General features: G+C 35.9%; 1 protein-coding gene and 1 non-coding gene across 2 annotated transcripts; both read left to right on the top strand.

The window, feature by feature from the left end:
- The first annotated feature begins 4044 nt into the window (after positions 1 to 4044).
- Positions 4045 to 5116, top strand: LOC108468238 (uncharacterized). The gene is made up of 3 exons (XM_017769131.1): positions 4045 to 4093; positions 4183 to 4648; positions 4699 to 5116. The coding sequence occupies exons 1-3, from the start codon at positions 4045 to 4047 to the stop codon at positions 5114 to 5116; spliced, it is 933 nt and encodes a 310-aa protein (XP_017624620.1).
- An 8180-nt stretch (positions 5117 to 13296) lies between these two features.
- LOC128279593 (small nucleolar RNA R71) lies at positions 13297 to 13402 on the top strand. The gene has a single exon (XR_008269795.1). It is a non-coding gene; the product is annotated as a small nucleolar RNA R71 (small nucleolar RNA).
- The last annotated feature ends 12398 nt before the right edge of the window (positions 13403 to 25800 follow it).

Below are 25800 nucleotides of genomic sequence, written 5' to 3'. Positions count from 1 at the left end.
CATGGGTACTTAAATGTTTTAAATTTTCAATTAGTTTCTTTTGCTACATTGTTACTTTCTTTTGTCAATTCTAGTCAATGCTGACGTGAGCCAATCCTCAAGCAATGTGTGGCACATGCCACATAAGAAATTACACATCATTATATATATAAAATAAATCAAAAATATAAAATTTGAAATAAAAATTTAGAAAATATATAAAATTTAATTTATGAAAAAAGAAATTCTGTTTCAATTTTTTCGCCAATTTATTAAAAATAATTAAAAATGGAGGAGAATGGGAATCTGACAAAGATAATGGGCTTCAATCTCTTCCATTAAAATGTGGATTGCAATGGGTTTCCGCAGAATACTTCTTTTCTTTGAGGTTGCAGATTTTAAAGTTTTGTTATGTTATTTTGGAATTCATAGATACATTTGTTTTCCAAAAAACTGATGTTGTAATCTATCAAAAATTTCTTTGTAAAATCTGCAAAAATTTTAAGGCTTAGTTCAGAAATTTTCTTTGTAAGACATTAACCCAAATCAGCAAAATAAATATTTTCTTTGTTAAACACACCCATTCCACACCGATGCTCAGCCCCATGGGCTCACCACCACACTCTCATTCCTCCATCGACAGTCCAAGAAGGCAAGAAGAGAAAACCCCCCAAAATAAAGCCAGAAAGCCTCCTTATATGGTTCTACACGCTCTCTCTAACTTGCTTTTAAAAGTTAGGCCCTTTCAAATTTTCTTGAATACATCCTTCCTCCTGACATGAATGAAAGAGGAATGGGAAGAAGGAAAGAAAGTAAAATGTAAGAACTGCACAAAAATGAAAGGGGTATATAAATTAGGGAAAAAAGAAATAGTAAAAGTGAAATTATTTCTATATTCACTATATTATAAATTTTCTCTTTTTTTTTAAAATTTTTTATATATTTTCTAATTTTTAATTTTAATTTTATATTTTTAGAATTATTTTATATAAACTAGAAATTACATCATACAACACAAGTGTGTTTAAAAATAATATAAAATAAATTCATTAAATATAGATTCAATCCTAGACTTATTAAAAGTTAATTTTTAAAGTTTACTTAAAATTATTATTGGTGTAATGAAAAAATTTGTTTATAAATTCATTATTGTGGATTCAATCTCTAGACATGATAATTTTAGTTCTTTTATGTAAAATTATATAAAAATATAAAATGACTAAAAGATCATCAAAATAATAATAGTAGCCTTTTAATAAAAGGGTATATTAGTTATTTTTAATCGAATTGGTATCCGGTTAACTTGTAACACCAATTAAGTCAAAGGTTCTATTAATGGTATAGATAATGATGTGTAATTTCTTATGTGACTATTTTTTGCCTTATGTCGCTTGATGATTAGGCTACGTCAACATTAGCTATAGTTGACTAATTGTTAACTTACTGAAGTACCAATGTGGAAAAAAAAAAGTTCAAGTATCACTTTTGATCAAAAAAATGTTTAGGTATCAATATAGGAAAGTGGGTATAGTTTAAGGGCTAATTTCTATATTAGCCTAAAATTTTAAACCAAATTGCAAAAAAAGGGGTAAAAGTATCATTGAGGTCCTTGTACAATAAGTCAGATTGCATTTTGCCCCTTCTACTAAAAAAAGATTAATTATACGTTAAATCAAAGAGCAAATTAGTCTTTTTTGTTAAAAAATTTATCTATTTGTATTGTTCAAAATTGGCCTAGCATGCCATGTGTATCTCATGTTGATATACATAAATCAATTTTTAAGTACAGAAGAAATTGATGGAGTTTTTAACAGGACCAATTGACTCTTCAATCTAACGTACAATGACTAATTTGCCATTTTTTAAGTATTGGGAGTAAAATATAATCCGACTCTCAATATAAGAGTTTCCATGGTGCTTTTACCCAAAAAATGCATATAATTTCTAAAATAAAATCAAGGAAATTATTTTAATAAGTTATTATTTAATAGAAAATGTTTATTTTGTATATACTGTTGATAAGCTTTGTAAATTTATATTATTTATTTTAATAAAAATTAATGAGGCTTTGATATTATTGACAAAGGTTAAGGCAGTAGGTCCATAACTATTTAGATTCAAATCCTGTCATGTGTTATGATTATCGTCATATGTGAGTTTTAATGCGATGTATCAGTTTTAGCTTGAATAATTCAAATATTAATTTATTTGTGTTTTTGTATTGGTTTGATTTTATTTTTCAACTTAAAAATTGATTGACCCCAAAATTGGTATGAATTGATTGAATTGGGCTAAAAAATAAGTTGAAGTGACTATTGAACTAATTTTTATATTTTTGATTTTTAAATAATTTATTTGCTTTGAATATATTGAACCGGTCGTTTTGGAAACCAATTGGTTAGATAAGTTTGAGATCATTTCAATTGAATTTTAGATCTATTCAACCAGTTCATACCGTTTCACGAGTCAACTCATTTTTCACCTCTAAGCGGATCGATATTGCAATCAGTTCTTGGCTTGACGGGTTGGTCTAGTTCGGTTTAGATAAAATTGAAATTTATATTTTAAAAACATTTTTATTTTTTATTTTAAATTTTAAAGAGTTATTATTTTGTTTCTATATTTTATTTTAAAAATGATATTTTTAATTTTTATGTTTTAAAATAATAAAAAATTTTAAAAAATTAAATAATGACTAAATTGACAAAAATAATAATTGTTGAGGGTTAAAAATTATTTTAGCTTTAATATTGTTAACTTTAACAGTGAAATTAAATGGAATGATAAAGATTTTTAAATAAAATAAGTATAGACACTCAGTGTCTTAAAATTAAGGTATATAGGGATTAAAATTTTAAATTTATATAAAAATACATAATATTTGACATATTTAAACCTAAAATAAAAATACTAAGATTTAATAGTGCAGTAAAAAAACTGAATTACCTATGGAACAATATTCCTGCCAATAAAACAATGAGCTAAAAACACAAAATGCTTGGATTTCATGGGGGTCGTGCAACGGGAAATGTTGTTTTTCTAGGATGCATGTCTGCAAATCATTCACGCAAACAAAAGCAAACTCGAGTGAACACCTAATACTCGATGATTTCCATTGAAGTTGGCACTAGAAGTCACCTTCTCCTCAATACTGGAACCAGTTTCCTTGGTTTTTGTACTACAATGTGACTTCATCTTTTTTCTTTTTCTGTAAATGTCACATTTTCATTTTCCCTCACTGTCGGGTAAGGATGGTAAATGTGAAAAAGAGCATCAACGGAGAATTTCAGATTTTAATATTTTATGAACTAAGACAGAATTCAAATGCAAATGACTTTTACTTGTGGAAATATTTATACTCACGGTATATTTCTATGTATGTTCTCCTAACCTTATTAGAAATCAAACAAAATTTTCAAAGTCAAAAAGTTTGTATCCAAATTGGCTTTCACCTCATGAAAATGATAAAGCTTATCATGTTGGAAATTTCATGAAAAATTAAGATGGTAACAACATTGAAAAGTCCTACAAGGCAAGGCATGTACAATGGATAAGTATTATCATTTATGATATACTTAAGGGATAAGCAATCATTAAGTGAGATTGAGAGAAAAAAAAAGTGTGTGTGAGTTATAAAAGAAAAACTAGCAGCAGCCAGTATAGAGAGAAAAACAAGTTTGTATTGAGTTTTATTTGTGTGTAATAAAATTAGTATTTGAGTTATTTTTATTACGCTTCCAACAAGTGGTATCCGAGCTAGGTTTGTGTTGACGTCACAATGGCAAACATGATTGAACCGCAGATCCCAAAATTAACAAAGGCAAATTATGGCAACTGGAGCATCCAAATGAGTGCTTTGCTCGGTTCTCAAGATTGTTAGGACGTTGTCGAAGAAGGATATGTCGAGCCCGAAAATGTAGCTGCCGAAATAGCTTTGACAAACGAAGAAAAAAGAGTATTGAAAGAAGCTCGTAAAAAGGATAAAATGGCGTTGTTCTTTATTTTTCAAGGTGTTGATGAATCAACCTTTGAAAAAATTTCAGATGCGAAGACATCAAAGGAAGCATGGGGAATTTTGCAAAAATCCCTTCAAGGAGCGGAAAAAGCCAAAAAGGTATGTTTAAACCCTTAGAGCCGAATTTGAGACGTTGAAAATGAAACCTTTAGAAAGCATTGATGATTATGTCATCTGAGTGAAAGCAGTGGTAAATGAAATGAAAATGAATGGAGAAGCACTTGATGGTGTCAGAGTAATGGAAAAAATTTTGTGGTCATTGACACGCAAATTTGATAATATGGTGGTTGCCATTGAAGAGTCAAAAGATTTATCACAAATATCAATCGACAAACTTGTGGGTTCCCTCCAAGCCCATGAGCATAAAATGAAGCAAAATGATGATACTCGAAATTTGGACCAAGTCTTGCAAAGTAAGTTGTCCTTCAACGAAAGTGGAGTTAGGGATAACTTTGGACAAGGTACGAGCAATCGTGGAGGATACCGTGGAGATATAGAGGCAGAAATAGAGGTGGACGAGGAACACATGGACGAGGCAATTAATCATATGGTAAAGTCCAAACAAGTGAAGAATATCAAACATCAAGTCATGGACAAGGAGCTCGAGGCCGAGGTCAAGGCAGAGGTAGATTTCAACAAGGAAATAAATCTCAGGTACAATGTTATAATTGCAATAAATACGATCATTATAGTTACGAGTGTAGATTAAATCCCAAGATGGAGGAGAGAAATCATGTAGCGGCTGCTAAAGAAGAAGAAAATGTGGAATCTAGTGTATTCCTCACTTATAAAGAAAGTGAAAAATCAAGTAAAAATATTTGGCATCTTGATAATTGCGCCAACAATCACATGTGTGGCCGAAGAAACTTATTTTTAAAGTTGGATGAGAATATTCATGGACAAGTAACGTTTGGAGATGAACCGCATGCCACGGTCAAAGGCAAAGGCAAAGGAAAAGTCACTATTACACAAAAGAATGGAGAAAAGAAGTTCATTTCATATGTTTATTACGTACCAGCTTTGAAAAGCAACATCATTAGCCCTGGAAAGCTTCTAGAAAAAGGATATGAAGTACATATGAAGGATTTCATGCTTGCCCTAAAAAAAAGAGTGGTGAATTAATTGCCCAAGTTGATATGACATGTAACCGTCTATTTACTATTGACATTGAATCTGGAGAGGTGAAATGTATAAAGAGTGCAATTAAAGATAATTCATGGTTGTGGCATTTAAGGTTCGGGCATCTTGGATTTTCCGGTCTAAAGCTATTGTCAAAAGAAAATATGGTGAATGGGTTGCCAGAAATTAATCCTCCTAATCAACTGTGTGAATCCTGTATTAAATGAAAACAACACAAATAGAGTTTTGAAATGGAAAGAACTCGACGAGCCAGGAGACCATTGGAGATCGTGCACTCCGACATAGCAGGTCCTTTTGATATACCATCAATTGGTGGAAACAGGTACTATGTTACTTTTATTGATGATTTTAGTAGAAAAGTTGGATATATCTTCTTAAAACAAAATCAGAAGCATTTGACAAGTTTATCGAGTTCAAAGCCATGGTAGAAAAACAGAGTTAACATTTCATTAAGATACTCAGAACTGATAGAGGTGGTGAGTATACTTCAAAGCTATATGAAAGCTTCTGCAAAGAACACAGAATTATTCACTAGTTGATAACTGCGTACACACCACAACAAAATGGAGTCGCTGAAAGAAAAAACCGTACTATTCTTGATATGGCAAGAAGTATGGTTAAAGGTAAGTATTTACCAAGAACTTTCTGGGCTGAAGCTGTTCAATGTGCTGTTTACTTGTTGAACCAATGTCCAACAAAAAGTGTGAAATACAAGATGATACGTGATATTCGCGACAGGTTTTAAAAATTTATAATTAATCGTTCTTGAAACTAACTATTATCACAATGAAGATAAGTGTACCTATCGAACAGTAGTATAGCTTTAGCAAGACCGGATTGTCGAACCCAAAGGAACCAAGAGTACTAGTAATTACTTCCTTTTTATTATCTAGCCTAAAAATTAAGAGATTTGTTTATCTAAACTAATTAACTAAACTAAGAGTGCACAGAGAGAAATTGGGGAAAAGCTTTTGGGAAAATTCGATTGATTAAGACAATACCCAAGGAAAAATCCACCTAGACTTCACTTGTTATTTGACTCTGAATCAGACGATTTATTCATTTGACTTGATCCGTAGAAATCCCTAAGTTATATTATTATATCTTTTGAGACTAATAACGTCTAACCCTAGGTTGATTAATTAAAATCTCTTTCTAATTAACGCCCTAGTGTTACATTAACTCGATCTATGGATCCCCTTATTAGGTTTCACCCTAATTCGGCAAAATATTATCACCCTATCTCTAGGCGTGCAATCAACTCTGCTTAATTACGACAAATTTACTCTTAGACAGGGTCTTTTCCTCCTCTGAATAAGAGCATTAACTTGAATCAATATCCTGGAATATTAAAACAAGAATTAAGAACACATAATTAAGAATAAGTTAAATATTTATCATACAATTCAGAAAATAATAACAAGATCTGTCTTAGGTTTCATTCCCCTTAGGTATTTAGAGGGTTTAGTTCATAATTATAAAATAAAACATCTCATAAGAATAATGAATACAAAACATAAAGAAAACCCAAAACCCCTGAATGAAAATTGAAGGGAGATCTTTAGTCTTGACGATGAATCCAGCTTCTGAGATGGACCAATTGACTTCCCTTAAGTAATTTCTTGCCTCCTACTCTGCGTGTCTCTTCTAAGTGCCTCCTCAGGTGTTTAAATAGGATTTTGAATGCCTAAGAGCCCTCAAAAGTGGCCTTTTCCGAATAAGATTATACTTGGGCTTGACAGGGACACGCCCGTGTGCGATTGCTCCAGCCCGTGGTCAAGGCTGTTAAATAGGCATGGGCGTGTAGTCTACTCGTGTAAGTCGTGCTTCGATCCTGCCAAATGGACACGGCCGTGTGGCTTACCAGTGTGAGGAAGTCCAGGTCAGGTTGATTTCCCATGTGGGTCCATTTTTTCCATTTTCTCTCTTTTTACTCTCTTATGCTCACCTAAGTATAAAACATGAAATTAAAGGATTAGGAGAATCGAATTCACCAAATTTAAGGAGAAACCATCCATAAATGTGCTAAGCATGAGATAAAAATATGTATAAATTACGGTTTATCAAATACCCCCACACTTAAGCGTTTGCTTGTCCTCAAGCAAAATCCTCAACTCACAATCAAAATAAATTCTTCTCAATTTATAATCCCTATCAATAATATCTCAAAATAATCCATAAGTAATCATATATTAAAAATTCAACTAAAAGTACATCAAAGTTTCAAACATTCCAAGTTGAGCATTTTATCATGAAAACATAGGTGTCCCCCCTCATCTAAGTAATCACCTTTGATCAAAATATCACAGAGTTTAATATCCTCACTAAAGATTCACTCAAATCACTCGAGGTGTTTAAAGATATCAAATAAATCACTCATTAGTCAATATGAAAAGTTATTACCATAGGCTTACATGAAAATCAAATCTCCACCACTATATATTGAGATAATACATCAATCAAAAAGGTCTTTAGAGGGTTGTAACGTGGCTTTGGTTAGGGGGTGTGGTCACAAGCTGAAAGAAAAGGTTAGAATCGAGATTGAATTGAAGAAATCACCTAACTAGAAAAATAACTAATTATCAATTGAATACAAGTGAGCTTCTTCTCAGAATATAGAATTAATAATCAAGCTCAAAAAACGACGAATTACTACTAATATGTGTGTAAGGATTTTTTTTTAAGAATAAGTCAAATAACATAGAACTTAATTATTGCAACGAAGAATAAAACATAGCTAATCAATTAGTTCAAATTAAATCTCAACAAAAATAGGGATCAAATTAGGGGATTTCAACAATAATGGGTTATGGGTTAATAATGAGGGTAAATAAATTAATGTCTTGTTAGGCTCAAAGGGGATCACTAAGGGTTAATTATGAAGGTAGGCTTTTGTGGAGTGAGTGGGTTAAACCTAAGTGCCTTTATCATCTCAACATATCAAATCAAATGGTGTGGTCTTGACATGCATAATCAAGCAAGTTCTAGAATAACAAATCAATACTGACGCACTCATAATAAAAGTGAGTATGAAAGAAGTAACATATGCTCTAAAGGCTCAAGATATCACAAAAATTATGGCTTTTTGATGTTTAAACTTGTAGATTTCAACTCAAGATAATATCTAAACTTGGGGAAACGACCTAAAAATTTTTAATTCTCAAAAAATCAACTTATCATGCTTGATTCCCTAATGTCTTAAAGTTTAAACAATCAACGCATAAATGCCTATGTTTTAATTGAAGACATATCAATAAAAATCATAAATTAATTAAAATTCATTCTAATAGTGATATGAGTGATTCACGTGAGAATAAGACAAAATTCAGGGATTTCTAATAATGATATAAAAGACCCCCCAAACTTAAGATGTACATTGCCCTCAATGTACAAAGATGGATCTATTGAAAAATATAGATATATAATCATAAGATAGGGAGAGAGATGAAACTTCCTGAATGATGAATGAACTCCTTGAATTGGAGTTATAGAGAATAATCGGCCAAGGCAATGATAAGAGTGGAGGAGGATACTCCGATGGTGGCAGAGGTTAATTAGTCCATAAGTCCTGCGCTAAAAGAATATTATATCTGGCAGTAGCTATGGTCGTGGTCGAGCAGGACATGGCAATCGTGGAGAACCCTTGCCAGTGGAGTATTTAGTTCCTATTTGATGATGAGCTTTGGAGCTCTTTATGACTGTGATAAAATCAGGAAATCTTTAGGAAATATAAGGAAGCATAATTACTCGTAATGAAATAGCCGAAAATAAAAATTGTAAAAACTAAAACTAAACTAATATTAAAGGAAAATGAAAAAAAAAGTACTTAAAGAAGATAAATAAAGATAAAAGTGAAAAATAAAAATAATAAATAAAAAGTTTTTAAATATAGTCATCGTCGGATGGTTCGCAAGGTGGCTGTGGCGATAAGATGTGAAGATGCTGACAAATCTGATGAATAGTAGCATCAATGTGATCAAAACGCTAAAAACACTGCTGCTCAAATCGAGTAAGGCACTCAGAGATGTCAGAGTATGAAGCTGCCGCATGAACTGGACGATGGATGGGTGGTGGCTGAGATGGTGGGTCCTCATGACATGGAGGGACATCATCAGTAATGTCCTCTGGGTCCTCATCTTCGGTGGACTAGATGAGGCAGTACTGAGGAGGGTAGGTGCCACTTTGTTTCTCGATCATCCTTATATGTAGCATGCTCGAGATGCCCTGTGGGGATATCTGGCCGATGAGAGTAAGGGAATTGTGCCACTGTGTTGAGGAGCCCAAAAGTGCCGAGCCAATCGAGTCACATAGGGCCCGATAGAGATGACTCCTCTCCTATGTCGCTCCGTCTGATGGCGGATGGCGAGGGCAATGAAGTAGGCAAGGTCGAAGACGTGCCCGTTTGCCATGCTCCACAAGAAATAGGCGTCGTGAGTGTTGACGATGCCAGTGCTCTCTCGCCGTCCTATCAGAGTGTGGGCCAAGATGGCGTATAGGTATTGCAGGGATGGGGTGAGGGCCGACGCCTTAGAGCGGCTAGGATCATAGGTGGATGAGACAGGGAGGTCCTTCTAGTACTTTGAGAGAGAGTAGTGGATGTGGCGATAGAGGGTGTCGAGTTTGTTGTCATCTATGAACTCCTCCGTGTACAGCCCTAGTGTAATTTCAAACTCCAGTACGCTCAACTGGCGCACTAGACCACCAAGGCAGAACTGGACCGTTCCAGGATCGTCAACGTTTGGCATGACGACTTGAAGATGGAAGGTCTGAGCAGAGTTCCATCGTGATCTTGAGGTATGTCAGCTCGATGATATAAAAGAAGAGCCCCCACGGTGCAGTCGTCAAGAGGGCTCGGACTGCGTCAGCCATCTGAATTTGTTCAAGTGCTGCCTAGTCAATGCAGCGGCCCACACCTAGGGGTTAGGCCGGTAATATCTGAAATAGTTCCTCCTGGAGTCCCAAGGAGAACTAGAAGAAAGGGTGACGGATCTCAGCGGTAGGACCTAAGGAGAACATTGCTCATTTCCTTTTCTTCGAAGTGGGGACGGCTATTTTCTTACCACGTGAGGTTGATGTAGTATACCTACAATGACAAGTCGGAATAAAAATAAAATTACTCCCCAACAATAGCATGGAAAAATATGTATGGTAAAACTAATAGAGATATTTCCTAGAAGTCAAGTATGAAAGAATAACTATGCTAAAAATAAAAAAACCCAATCAGATAAAGTACATCATTACTATGAAAAGGACTACGAAAGTAATGCTAACGGAAATATCTAGTGAATGAAAGCATATGGGTAAGCATGAAATCTCTAGAAACAAGAGAATGGATGAATGCAGCAAAATGTATTGACTAACATTGCAAATTTCTATCATGATAACTATGATTATTTGCTCAAAATAAAACAAAATATCATGAAATAAGTAAAAGAATGAAAAAAGTAGAGGGAAAAAAATGAACAAACGCAAGAGGGAGGAGCTTTGGCTCGTCGAAAGTGGTGTTGTAGTCGGCGCACGGGCGTGACAGGTAGGGCGTGTGAAGTTGCAGAGGCTAGGGTTAGGGATTTTGAGGAAGGGGATGATGAATAGTGAGGGGTTTATATAGATTTTGGGGTACACGGCTATGGGGCACGCCCGTGTGTTTCGCAATTTTTTAAATTTGAGTGCGTTTGAGACTCGCACACGCCCGTGCTCTTGCGGCGTATTGGTGCACACGACCGTGTCACACGACCGTGTTCTACTTCATTCACTTCTCCCACGCCCGTGTTCCAATGCGCACGCCCGTGTTGTTTTATCAGTCACACGCCCGTGTTAAATTCTCAGTTTCAACCACGGTTCCTAGACATGGGTGTGCTTTGACAGACTCGCCCACGGCCACGTCGCTCAGGCTTAGCCGCTTATCGTATCTCGTGCTAAGGAAAAATTTTGCCCTATTTTCACATGGCCATATCACATGGCCGTGTCTCCTCTCGTGCTGTGGGCACCGCCTAAGGCACGCCCGTGTGCCCTGCTGTGTGGATTAGAGAACCTGTGTTTTAATGAATTAGTTAGTGATTAGATGTTAAAACTAAATTTTTTAAAGAATTTAACATTGTTAGTGCTCGGGTTGCCTCCCGAGAAGCGCTTATTTATAGTCTAAGCTCGACTTACCTTTCTTGTGCATGGTCATAGTGGTGCGAGGAGTTTACTCTCCTCATCCCTGCTATTAATTTTATCAACATAAGGTTTAAAATGAGTACTGTTTACCTTAAAAGTGCCGAATTTGGGATGAATTACCTCGACTGTACCATATGGGAAAATACTGAGTAACGTAAGAGGGATTGTTCCGTTAGGTTCAGAAGTGGCAATGCGAGGGTTTACTTCATCTAGTAGTAATTTGTCTCCAACCTTAAGTTTATTTGGTGCCACATTGAGCTTGTCATGGAGTGGTTTTGGTTTATCGTGTGTCCTCGATTTATGTGTCCACCATTCATCTAGTTCCTCTATTTGTAGCCTTCGTTCTTCATAGATAGGTCCTTTGTTGTTGCTTGAACATGGCTCATGTAGGTTCTTCAAACTTATTTCCTACAAAGTAGGTTGCACCACATGGTCAGTTTTAGTAGAATGATTTATACAACCAACTTCAATTTTTGATGTGTTACTTGTATTACGAGCTTGAAGGGTGATTGTTTCGTCTCCCACACGAAGTGTGAGTTCACTTGTGCCAACATCAATTATTGTTTTAACGTTTTCTAAAACGGGCCTCCCTAAAATTAAAGGAATGCTACTATCCTCCTCTATGCCTAGAATAACGAAATCAACTGGGAATATAAATTTGTCAATTTTAACGAGTATATCTTCAATAATCCCCCCAGAAAATCTGATTGTTTTATCGGCTAATTGAATACTCATCCTAGTTTGTTTGGGTTTCCCAAGACCTAGTTACTTAAATATTTTGTAAGGCATAACATTGATACTAGCCCCTAAATCAGCCAAAGCATTATTAACATCTAGGCTACCAATTAAACAGGGAATCGTAAAACTCCTTGTATCTTTTAATTTGTTGACCATCTTATTCTGTAGTATGGCTGACCAAACCACATTTATCTCCACATGCGACGCCTCATCCAACTTCCACTTATTTGTTAAAAGCTCCTTTAGGAATTTGACTGCGTTTGGCATCTGCGAAAGAGCTTCAATAAACGATAAGTTAATATGTAACTTCTTTAATAATTTAAGGAATTTACCAAACTGTTCGTCTGTGCGGTCTTTTCTTGTCGCATTGGGGTATGGCACACGAGGTTTGTACTGTTTACTTACCGATTTCTGGTAATTGTGGTCCACCTCACCTTTACCTTTACTTACCACAGTTTCTTGCCTCGGTTCTAGTTCAAGTGCAACTAGGTTCAGGTGTAACTAACCTTTCCTCATCTTGAATGGTAATTGCATTGAGTTGCTCCCTTGGGTTAGATTCAATGTTACTCGGCAGGCTACCTTGTGGTCGTTCAGATATCAATTTAGCGAGCTGACCTATCTGAGTTTCGGGCCCTTGGATTGATGTTTGTTGATTTTTAAGTGCTGTCTCGGTATTCTGGAAATGAGTTTTTGACACCAAGATGAATTTTACTAGCATCTCCTCAAGGTTCAGCTTTTTCTCTTGTTGGTAAGGTTGTTGTTGGAAGCCTGAAGGTGGTGGTGGTCTCTGATTCCCTTGGCCTCCCCATTTGAAATTTGGGTGGTTCCTCCATCCTGTATTGTAAGTATTACTATAAGGATTATTTTGAGATCAAGGATTATTACCCATGTAATTTTACTGCTCGTTCTCCATGTTGTAGCCATAGGGTGGGTATTCTGAATTGTTGGATCCTCCTCCATTTGCTTCGCACTGCATTACTAGGTGAACCTATGAAGAACAAAGAAAATTGTCAATTTTTCTATTCAAAAGTTCTACCTGATTAGAGAGTATGGTGACCGAATTGACGTTAAAAATGCCAGCTATTTTCATTGGTTTTGTTCTCATGACTTACCACTAAAAATTATTCAGTGACATCTCTTCTATAAATTCATAAGCATCCTCAGCTGTCTTATTATTGATAGTTCTGCCAGCGGCTGCGTCAATCATCTGTAGAGTCGAAGGGTTCAGACCATTGTGAAACGTTTGAACCTGTAGCCAGAGTGGTAACCCATGGTGAGGGCACCTTCTCAACAGATCATTGTATCTTTCCCATGCATCGTAGAGTGTTTCTAAATCCATCTGCACAAAAAAGGAGATATCATTATGTAATTTGACTGTTTAGCCAGCGAAAAATATTTTAATAAAAACTTTTCGGTCATTTGTTCCCAAATAGTGATTAACCATCGTGGTAACGAGTTCAACCATTGTTTAGCCTTATTCTTTAACGAAAAGGGAAACAACTGAAGGTGAATGACATCATCAAAAACTCCATTGATTTTAAAAGTGTCGCAAAACTCTTAAGAAATTTGCCAAGTGAGCTTTGGGGTCCTCGTCTTGCAAGCTGATGTGTGATATTTGTAATAGGTTTTAAAGATTTATAAATGAATCATTTTGAGACTAACTTATTATCACGATTAAGGCAAGTGTACCTATCGAACAGTAGTATAGTTCAGCAAGACTGAACCCAATAGAACTACGAGTACTAGTATTTACTTCCTTTTTATTATCTAGTCTAAAAATTAAGAGGTTTGGTTATCAAAATTAATTACTAACTAAGAATGCGCAGAAAGAAAACTTAGGAAAATACTTTTGGGAAAATTTGATTGATTGAGACAATACCTAAGGAAAAATCCACCTAGACTTCACTTGTTGTTTGACTCTGAATCAGACGGTTTATTCATTTGACTTGATCCGTAGAAATCCCTAAGTTATATTATTATCTCTCTCAACACTAATAACGTCTAACCCTAGGTTGAATAATTGAAATCTCTTTCTAATTAACACCCTAGGATTGCATTAACTCCATCTATGGATTCCCTCATTAGGTTTCACCCTAATCCGAAAAAATCTTTTCACCCTATCTCTGGGCGGGCAATCAACTCCGCTTAATTATTAAAATTTTACTCTTAGACAGGGTCTATTCCTCCTCTGAATAAGAGCGTAACTTGAATCAATATCCTGGAACATCAAAACAAGAACTAAGACCACATAATTAAGAACAAGTCAAATATTTATCGTATAATTCAAATAATAATAACAAGATCTGTCTTAAGTTTCATTGCCCTTAGGTATTTAGGGGGTTTAGTTCATATTTATGAAAGAAAACATCTCAAAAGCATAAAGATAACAAAACATAAGAAATCCCAAAACTCATGAAGGAACTTGAAGGGAGATTTTCAGTCTTGATGATGAATCCGGCTTCTGAGATAGATCAATCGGCTTCCTTTGAGTAATTCCTTGCTTCCTACTCTAGGTCCCCTCTTCTAGGTGCCTTCTCAGGTGTTTAAATAGGCTTTAGAATGCCTAAGAGCCCTCAAAATTGGCCTTCTCTGAATTGGACTAAACTTGGGCTGGCAGGGACACGCTCGTGTGCAATTACTTAAGGCTGTAGTCAAGGCTGTTAAATGGGCACGGGCGTGTGATCTATCCGTGTCAGTCATGCTTCGATCTTACCAAAGGGACAGGGCTGTGTGACACACCCGTGTGAGGAAGTCCAGGCCGTGTTGATTTCCTACGTGGGTTCATTTTCTCCGTTTTTGGCCCGTTTCTCCCCCTTTTTACTCTCCTATGCTCACCTAAGTATAAAACATGAAATTAAAGGATTAGGAGCATCGAATTCACCAATTCTAAGGAGAAACCATCCATAAATGCGCTAAGCATAGGATAAAATATGTATAAATTTATGGTTTATCAAATACCCCCACACTAAAGCATTTGCTTGTCCTCAAGCAAAATCCTCAACTTACAATCAAAATAAATTCTTCTCAATTTATAATCCCTATCAATAATATCTCAAAGTAATCCATAAGTATTTATACATTGAAAATTCAACTAAAAGTACATCAGAGTTTCAAACATTCCAAGTTGAGCATTTTATCACGAAAACATAGGTGTCTCCCCTTATCTAAGTGATTACCTTTGATCAAAATATCGCAGAGTTTAACATCCTCACTAAAAATTCACTAAAATCACTCAAGGTGTTTAAGGATATCAATAAAGGCACTCATTAGTCAATATGAAAAGTTATTACCATAGGCTAGCTTGAAAATCAAATCTCCACCACTATATATTGAGCTGATACATCAATCAAAAATGTCTTTTTAGAGTGTTGTAACGTGGTTTTGGTTAGGGGGTGTGATCACAAGCTGAAAGTAAAGGTTAGAATCGAGATTGAATTGAAAAATTACCTAGCTAGAAAAATAACTAGTCATCAGTTGAATACAAGTGAGTTTCTTCTCAGATTATGGAGTTTACAGTCAAGCTCAAAAATGACGAATTACTTCTAATATGTAAGTATTTTTTTTAAGAACAAGTCAAATATTTAGAAGAAAAAAACATAACTAGGCAATTTTTTCAAATCAAATCTCGACAAAAATAGGGATCAAATTAGGGGATGTGACAACCCGAATTAGGGCCTAATCGGAATAGTGGTTTTGTGACCACAAATCCGAGATAGAAATAATTGTTTTATAATTATTTTGGGGTTTATGATATGATTGCATGATTGTGTGAAAATTTCGTGATGAAATTTTATGCCTAAAGTGCTTAAATTGAAAGTAGGGACTAAATCGAATAAGTTGCAAAATTTGCATCCGGAAGTTTTAGTATGAAATTATTTTGGAATATTAATTAGGATGTCTTAAATAGCAATTTGACCAATTTTAAGTTCATGGACAAAATTAGGACATGGAAGGAATTTTTGAAAGTTTAGTAAGGAGGGCATTTTGGTCATTTGGATATTAAATGAAATAAAATGGGAAAAATAACACAAAATTGATCATCATCCTCCTTAGTTGCTGCGAATTCTTCCTCTCTCCATAGCTAGGGTTTCTTCAATTTTCAAGCTCCATAATCAAGAAAGACGGAATTGATCTCGAGCAGGGGAAGGAAAAAGTTTTGGACTAAATTGCAAAATTTTCACATTTTGCACCAAGGTAAGTTGTATGTAAATATTACAATAATTTCATGTACATTCTTATATTTCAGCCTATTATATAAATATACTAGCTGATGTTAAAATATAAATCGACTATTGGAAGAATGGAAATAAATATATAGAGAGATCCGGTTGAACATTGGAGAGATCGAATGAAATAGAGGGCGTAGCTAGGTCACATGTATGATGCTGAGTGCACATCATGTGTACAAGAAAGCTACGAGACACCCTGTAGTAGCTAGGTCACATGTGTGATACGAGATGTATCCCATGTAGACAAGAGAGCTACGTGAAAGATAAATGTAGCTAGGTCGCATGCGTGATTCCAAGTGAAGGACACCATGTAGACAAGAGAGCTACGTGAAAGATAAATGTAGCTAGGTGCATGCGTGATTCCAAGTGAAGGACACCATGTGGACAAGAGAGCTCTGAGACAAATCGGTTAGGTCGCATGAGTGGTACTAAGTGTTCACCATGTGTACAAGAGAGCCGAACTAAGCGAAGTATGATGGTGAAATGTGTCTTTGAAACCATTAAATATCGAGGATTGATCCGAATTGTTCAACGGGATGGTTTTGTGGTGATATTGTGGTTTGGACCTACACTTATGGTGAATGAAATGTGGTGAAAATGATTTGTGGTATATACATATCTAAGATAAAATGAGGTTAGCATAAAGAATGTGTGAAAGAGTGAAATTAGCATTAAAACTGTTTTTAGATGGTAGCAGTGACGTGATTTTGAAAAATCACCAAAAATAGGAGGAATATAATTAGAGGTTGAATGAGATGTGAAATTAAAGTTTAATGAGTCTACTTTCATATAAAAGAAACAGAGCAAACAAAGGAATTCTATATTTTGAGATATTTACAATTGTATGTGACTTGCTCAGGATGAATACGTGATCCCCTGTTCCAACTTTGAAAAATCATTAAAAATTGTACAAAGCAAATTAAGAAATATAGTTTACATGCCTAAATTCCTTATTGAGAGTAGTTTTAAATGAAATAGACTTCAGGGTTGTTTGAGTTGTGTACTGAGAGAAATTCAATTTGTAGTGAACAGAGGTCAGATCAGTCGAGCTGTGTAACAGGGGAAACTTTAACTAATAAACTGTACTAATTGGCTGAACCAAAAATTATAGAAAAAAATTATCAAAAAGCTTTATGAGTCTAGATTCAGGGAAATTTTACGGATTTGAATTTCGAGTTTTGTAACTTGAGTTATGATTTATTTAGTGAATATGACGCAGCAGAGACAGCTTAATCAAAGTGGAATGAATAGTGAAGTTAAAGTAGATATACTTGAATTGTTGTGTAAACATGTTAGATTCTTTAATTAGCATTTACATACTTACTTACTAAGCTATAAGCTTACTTTTTCTCTCTTTTGTCTTATAGTGTCCTTGACTTGCTCGGGAGTTAAGGATCGTGAAGATCTACCCGCACTATCATACTTTAGGGTATTTGAACTAAACGTTTTGAATTATGGCATGTATAGTAGGCTTAATTATTTTGTTACGTGTCATATTTGTCTAGGTTTAAAATATTAGTTCTGATGCTCGACCAGCTACTTTGTACAAGCCATTAAAGTTGGCTAATATTGTTCAAGACATATATTATACGATGCACTAACAAATTGGATGACATATTAATATCTCGGTTATGTTTAATGGTATGTGTTATGTTCGGTAATACCTTGTATCTGTTCGGCGACGATAATTGGGTAAGGGGTGTTACATTTAGTGGTATCAGAACCATGGTTTAGTCGGTTCTCGGACTAATAAAGTGTGTGTAAAAGTCTAGCTATACATGCCATAAAAATATTGTGATAGTGTGGTGACTCCTGATTATTCTAAACTTTGTTTTGTTTTAATATAGTAATGGATCCTGAAGGAGCTGCTGGTGATGATCTTGCTAGTAATGTGCGGCTCCGCACAAGGGACGCGCTTTGTGGAAAGTAGACTGAGACATTGAGACAAGGAGATGAGGCTCGGGATGCCTTTCTCCAAATGATGAACAATTGGTATCTTGAATTTATTCGAGCAAATCCAAATGCTCAACCTCCTCCACCCCTCCTATACCTCGGGCGATTCCTGTAGGCTGCTCAAGGTATAGATTTGGTAAGAATGAACAAGCCTCCGGTTGACAAGATTCGAAAACAAGGGTCAAGAGTTTAGAGCAAAGGTCGATGATGATCCCGAGAAAGCGGAATTCGGCTTGAAAATTCTACCCGTGTATTTGATGAGCTCTCATGTACACCGAGGAATGCTTAAAGTGTGTTGTATCACTTTTGAGAGATTGACTTACCATTGGTGGAAGACTTTGGTTGCGATGGTGCCAAAAGAAAAAGTTACTTGGGATTTCTTCCGGAAGAATTTAGAAAGAAATACATAAGTCAGCGATTTATTGATCAAAAGCGGAAGGAGTTCCTTGAATTGAAGCGAGGGAAAATGTGCGTAGCGAGTATGAGCGCGAATTTGTAAGACTCAACAAGTATGCCAGAATGTGTGTCCACCGAGGCCATTATGTGTAGAAGATTTGAAGATGGGCTGAATGAGGACATTAAAGTGCTTGTAGGAATTTTGGAGTTGAAAGAATTTGTAGTATTGGTTGATCGAGCTCTTAAAGTAGAAGAATTGAACAAAGAAAGAAGAAAAGGCGCTATTGAGGCCCGAGATGTCGAAAAAGACAGATAAGCAAGCCATTTCAATCTCAACCAAAGAGGTCCAAAGAGACAAACCCTCGAATGACAGTTTCAATTGGGGATTCACAGAGATCGTGGTAGAGCATATTCGGGGTCTAAAGCTCAAGCTACTTGGTGGCAAGTGTGGGTAATGTGCGACCTAGAAAGCAGAGTGTCGACAATGTGGCGAGCAACATTATGGTGAGTGTTGGGGACCGAAGCGAGCTTGTTTTCAAAGTGTTCTCATGAGCATTTTATTAGAGATTGTCCGGAGAAAGTTAAAGAAGAAAGATTTGAGTGCTAGGCAGAATACCACTGCTAGTAGAGGTAGACCACCGAGAAATCTTGGAGGTGGGACTAGTAGTAAAAGCTGTGATGAAAGATTTAACGGCAAGATCGAAGCTAGAGCACTGCTAGAGCTTATGCTATCGTGCCGAGAAGATGCATCATCTCCGATGTCATTCTTGGTACATTTTCTCTCTATGATACTATTGTTATTGCATTGATTGATCCGGGTCCACTCATTCCTATATTTGCATGAATTTAGTATCCAATAAAAAGTTGCTGTTGAATTCTTGAGTTCTGATTAAAGTGTCGAACCGCTTAGGCCAATATGTGCTAGTTGACAAGGTTTGCAAGAATTGCCCATTAATGATTCAAGGTCACTGTTTTCCGGCCAACTTGATCTTTGTTACCATTTGGTGAGTTTGACGTTATCTTGGGAATGGGTGGTTAACATTGTATGATGCTAAGGTAGATTGTAAACAAAAGACACTAGAGTTGAAATGTGAAAATGGAGAAATTCGAGGGTTGAAACAGATGAATCAAATAAATTGCCTATGGTGATTTCACACATGTCTGCATGAAATACATGAGAAAAGGTGTGAAGCTTATCCGCTTATGTAATGAATATTGAGTTGCCTCAATGAAATTTGAATCGATCTGGATAGTCTGTGAGTTTCGGATGTATTTCTGAGGAATTGCACAGGTTGCCTCGAGCAGAGAGATAGATTTTGCCATTGATTTGTTGCTTGCATCTTGCACCGATCTCGATTGCTCCATATAGAATGGATCCTCTTGAATTAAAAGAATTGAAGGCTCGATTGCAGGAGTTAAGACAAAGGGATTTGTGAGACCGAGTTTCTCTCCCGGGTGCTCTGTATTATTCAGAAGAAGAAGGATGGTTCAATGAGACTTTGCATTGATTACCGTCAGCTTAATAAGGTGACTATAAAGAACAAGTACCCATTGCCGAGGATTGATGATTTATTCGATCAGTTAAAGGGGGCCACAGTGTTTTCAAAGATTGATTTGAGGTCTGGTTACTACCAGCTGAGAGTTAAGGAGTCGGATGTCGAAACCGCCTTTAGGACAAGGTATGGACATTATGAGTTTCTTGTGATGCCTTTCGACAACAAATGCTCCAGCTATATTTATGGACTTAATGAATCGGATCTTAGGCCATATTTGGATAAGTTTGTAGTAGTGTTTATAGATGACATTTTAATTTATTCTCGAGATGAGTCTGAACATGCCGAACACTTGAGAACTATATTGCAGATCTTGAGAGAAAAGAAACTGTTTGCCAAGTTTAGTAAAAGTGAGTTCTGGCTTCGTGAAGTCGATTTTTGGGGCATATAGTCTCGGTGATGGTATTGGTGGATCCAAGCAAGATTTCTGCGATCGTTGATTAGAAACCGCCAAGAATGTATCCAGGGTTAGAAGCTTTTAGGCTTAGCGGGTATTATAGACGTTTTGTTGAAGGATTTTCGATGATTGCCTCTCCTATGACTAAGTTGTTGCAAAAGAATGTTAAGTTTGAATGGATGATAAATGTCAACAAAGTTTTGAAAGGTTGAAAGCACGATTGATGAAGCACCAATTTTAGTACTGACCGAGTCGGGAAAGGAGTTCGTAATTTATAGTGATGCATCATTGATGGGCCTTGGATGTGTGTTGATGCAAGAGGGTAAAGTGGTAGCTTACGCTTGAGACAGTTAAAACCGCATGAGAAGAACTATCCTACACATGATTTGGAACTAGCCGCTATTGTTTTTGCCTTGAAGATTTGGCGACATTATTTGTGCGGTGAAAATGCGAATTTTCTTGATCACAAAAGTTTGAAGTACTTGATGAATCAAAAGGATCTGAATCTGCGGCAATGAAGATGGCTTGAATTATTAAAGGATTATGATCTAGTGATTGATTATCATCCGGAAAAGCAAATGTAATTCTTGGCGCTTGAAGCGAAAATTTCTTTTTACTTTGAGAGCCATGAACACGAGGTTAGCATTGTCGATGATGGGTCAATCTTAGCGAGATGAGAGCTAAACCGTTATTTCTCCAGTTGATTTGTGATGCTCAAAAGAATGATAGTGAGTTGCGGATCAAAAGAACTCAATGCGAATCGAGTTACGACTCAGATTTTCGAGTTGGACGGATGAGTATTTGATGTTTGAGACAGGATATGTGTCGAAAAACGATAAATTGATTGAAAATATTACATGAGGCGCACAATGGTCATTTATCAGTTCATCCTGGTAGCACAAAATGTATAATGATTTAAAGAAGTCAGTATTGGTGGCGGTATGAAAAGGACATTTGAATTTGTAACCAAGTGTTTGATCATCAACAAGTAAAAATTTGAACATCAAGTGCCTTGAGGATTACTTCAACCGGTAATGGTGCACGAGTGGAAATGGGACAAGATTACCATGGATTTTATAACCGGTTTGCCTTTAACTCCTAAAAGAAGGATCTTTGTTTGGGTAGTGGTTGATAGATTAACAAAGTCAGCCCACTTTATACCAATCGTACTGATTACTCACTTGATAAATTAGCGAATTATATATTGCTGAAATTGTGAAGTTGCACGGAGTACCTATGTCTATAATATCGATAGAGATCCAAGATTTACCTCGAGATTTTGGAAAAAGTTACTAGAAGCTTTGGGTACAAAATTGAACTTTAGTACGCATTTCATCCACAAGCAGATGGTCAAACGGAAAGAGTAATCCAGGTACTCGAAGATATGCTTAGATGCTATGTTTTAGAATTTGGAGGTAGTTGGGAGAAATATCTATCTTTGATTGAGTTTGCCTACAATAACAGTTATCAATCAAGTATACAAATGGCACCGTACGAAGCCTTGTATGGTCGTAAGTGTCGAACTCCTTTATATTGGACCGAGCTTAGTGAGAAACAGATTCATGGAGTTGATCTAGTTAAAGAAACCGAAGAGAAAATAAAAGTAATTCGGGATTGCTTGAAAGCTGCTTCAGATCGACAAAAGTCATATGCAGATTTAAAAAGAAAAGAGATTGAATTTCAGGTGGGTGATAAAGTGTTCTTGAAGGTGTCACCATGGAAAAAGATTACGAGATTTAGTCGAAAAGGCAAGTTGAGTCCGCGTTTTATTGGGCGTCTGAGATTCTTGAGAGAATTGGACCGATGGCATATCGGTTAGCCTTACCGGCAGAGTTAGAAAGAATTCATAACGTGTTTCATGTATCAATGTTATGACGTTATCGTTCGATCCTTCACATGTGATTTCCCAACGAAATTGAGATTCGATCGGATATGACCTATGAGGAGAAACCAATAAAGATTTTGGCTCGAGAGGTTAAGCAGTTAAGAAATAAAAGTATAGCTTTAGTGAAAGTATTGTGGCACAGACATGGGATAGAAGAGGCTACGTGGGAACTGAGGAAGCTATGAGGAAACAGTACCCAAACCTCTTTCTGGGTAAGATTTTCGAGACGAAAATCTCAAAAGGGGAGAATTGTGACAACCCGAATTAGGGCCTAATCGGAATAGTGGTTTTGTGACCACAAATCTGAGATAGAAATAATTGTTTTATAATTATTTTGGGGTTTATGATATGATTGCATGATTGTGTGAAAATTTCGTGATGAAATTTTATGCCTAAAGTGCTTAAATTGAAAGTAGGGACTAAATCGAATAAGTTGCAAAATTTGCATCCGGAAGTTTTAGTATGAAATTGTTTTGGAATATTAATTAGGATGTCTTAAATAGCAATTTGACCAATTTTAAGTTCATGGACAAAATTAGGACATGGAAGGAATTTTGAAAGTTTAGTAAGGAGGGCATTTTGGTCATTTGGATATTAAATGAAATAAAATGGGAAAAATAACACAAAATTGATCATCATCCTCCTTAGTTGCTGCCGAATTCTCCCTCTCTCCATAGCTAGGGTTTCTTCAATTTTCAAGCTCCATAATCAAGAAAGACGCGAATTGATCTCGAGCAGGGGAAGGAAAAAGTTTTGGACTAAATTGCAAAATTTCCACATTTTGCACCAAGGTAAGATTGTATGTAAATATTACAATAATTTCATGTACATTCTTATATTTCAGCCTATTATATAAATATACTAGCTGATGTTAAAATATAAATCGACTATTGGAAGAATAGAAATAAATATAGAGAGAGATCCGGTTGAACATTGAGAGATCGAATGAAATAGAGGGCGTAGCTAGGTCACATGTATGATGCTGAGTGCACATCATGTGTACAAGAAAGCTACGAGACACCCTGTAGTAGCTAGGTCACATGTGTGATACGAGATGTATCCCATGTAGACAAGAGAGCTACGTGAAAGATAAATGTAGCTAGGTGCATGCGTGATTCCAAGTGAAGGACACCATGTAGACAAGAGAGCTACGTGAAAGATAAATGTAGCTAGGTCGCATGCGTGATTCCAAGTGAAGGACACCATGTGGACAAGAGAGCTCTGAGACAAATCGGTTAGGTCGCATGAGTGGTACTAAGTGTTCACCATGTGTACAAGAGAGCCGAACTAAGCGAAGTATGATGGTGGGGTGTGTCTTTGAAACCATTAAATATCGAGGATTGATCTGAATTGTTCAACGGGATGGTTTTGTGGTGATATTGTGGTTTGGACCTACACTTATGGTGAATGAAATGTGATGAAAATGATTTGTGGTATATACATATCTAAGATAAAATGAGGTTAGCATAAAGAATGTGTGAAAGAGTGAAATTAGCATTAAAACTGTTTTTAGATGGTAGCAGTGATGTGATTTTGAAAAATCACCAAAAATAGGAGGAATATAATTAGAGGTTGAATGAGATGTGAAATTAAAGTTTAATGAGTCTACTTTCATATAAAAGAAACAGAGCAAGCAAAGGAATTCTATATTTTGAGATATTTACAATTGTATGTGACTTGCTCAGGATGAATACGTGATCCCCTGTTCCAACTTTGAAAAATCATTAAAAATTGTACAAAGAAAATTAAGAAATATAGTTTACATGCTAAATTCCTTATTGAGACTAGTTTAAGTGAAACAGACTTCACGGTTGTTTGAATTGTGTACTGAGATAAATTCAATTCGTAGTGAACAGAGGTCAGATCAGTCGAGCTGTGTAACAGGGGAAACTTTAACTAATAAATTGTACTAATCGGCTGAACCAAAAATTATAGAAAAAAATTAGCAAAAAGCTTTATGAGTCTAGATTCAGGGAAATTTTACGGATTTGAATTTCGAGTTTTGTAACTCGAGTTATGATTTATTTAGTGAATATGACGCAGCAGAGACAGCTTAATCAAAGTGGAATGAATAGTGAAGTTAAAGTAGATATACTTGAATTGTTGTGTAAACATGTTAGATTCTTTAATTAGCATTTACATACTTACTTACTAAGCTATAAGCTTACTTTGTTTCTCTCTTTTGTCTTATAGTGTCCTTGACTTGCTCGGGAGTTAAGGATCGTGAAGATCTACCGCACTATCATACTTTAGGGTATTTGAACTAAACGTTTTGAATTATGGCATGTATAGTAGGCTTAATTATTTTGTTACGTGTCATATTTATCTAGGTTTAAAATATTAGTTCTGATGCTCGACCACTACTTTGTACAAGCCATTAAAGTTGGCTAATATTGTTCAAGACATATATTATACGATGCACTAACAAATTGGATGACATATTTATATCTCGGTTATGTTTAATGGTATGTGTTATGTTCTGGTAATACCTTGTATCCTGTTTCGGCGACGGTAACGGGTAAGGGGTGTTACAGGGGATTTCAACAATAATGGGTTATGGGTTAATATTGAGGGTAAATCAATTAACGGCTTGTTAGGCTCAAAGGGGTTCACTATGGTTAATTATGAAGGTAGGCTTTTGTGGAGTGAGTGGGTTTGTAACACCCCGAACCCGAGATCATCGCCGGTGTCGGACACGAGGGGTTAACGAGACAAATCCTCTTAAAGTACCGACCAATTTGGCATTTCCAGACAGGCTGGAAAACTGCGTCACTGTCGCCTTAAAAATCATATCTCGAGTTTCAAAACTTGGAAACTGATTCCGTAAATTTTCCCTGAATTTAGACTTATATATCCATCCATGGATTTATTTCTAGAATTTTTGGTCAGGCCAATTGGTACAGTTTATTATGTAAATTCACCCATGTTACAGGGGTCGACTACACTGACCTTCGCGCGTTACAACTTGAATATCTCTCTGTGCAGTGCTTTAATACTGGTGCCGTTTGTTTCTAATGAAACTAGACTCAAAATGGAATCTGCACATATAAGGCATGACTTCTAATTATTTCTGGATAATTTATAGTAAATTTTTCAAAGTCGCGACAGGGGACCCAGAAACCGTTCTGGTCCTGTCTCACGAGAACTTTAATATCTCTCGGTATACTGTTCATATGATCATTTCGTTACTTTCATATGAAAATAGACTCGTCAAGGTTCGTTTACATAACTTATTCACTATTTAATACCATTACTACAAATTTTGGCGATTTTTCAAATCCGCACCACTGCTGCTGCCAGCATCTATTTTCAAGGTAAACTTTACCTATCTTGTGGTTTCCATGGGCCAACTATAA

This window comes from Gossypium arboreum, chromosome 8 (assembly GCF_025698485.1).
Source record: "Gossypium arboreum isolate Shixiya-1 chromosome 8, ASM2569848v2, whole genome shotgun sequence".
Taxonomy (NCBI): Eukaryota; Viridiplantae; Streptophyta; class Magnoliopsida; order Malvales; family Malvaceae; genus Gossypium; species Gossypium arboreum.
Note: the sequence above shows the minus strand (reverse complement) of the source record. Positions and strands in the feature narration are given on the sequence as shown.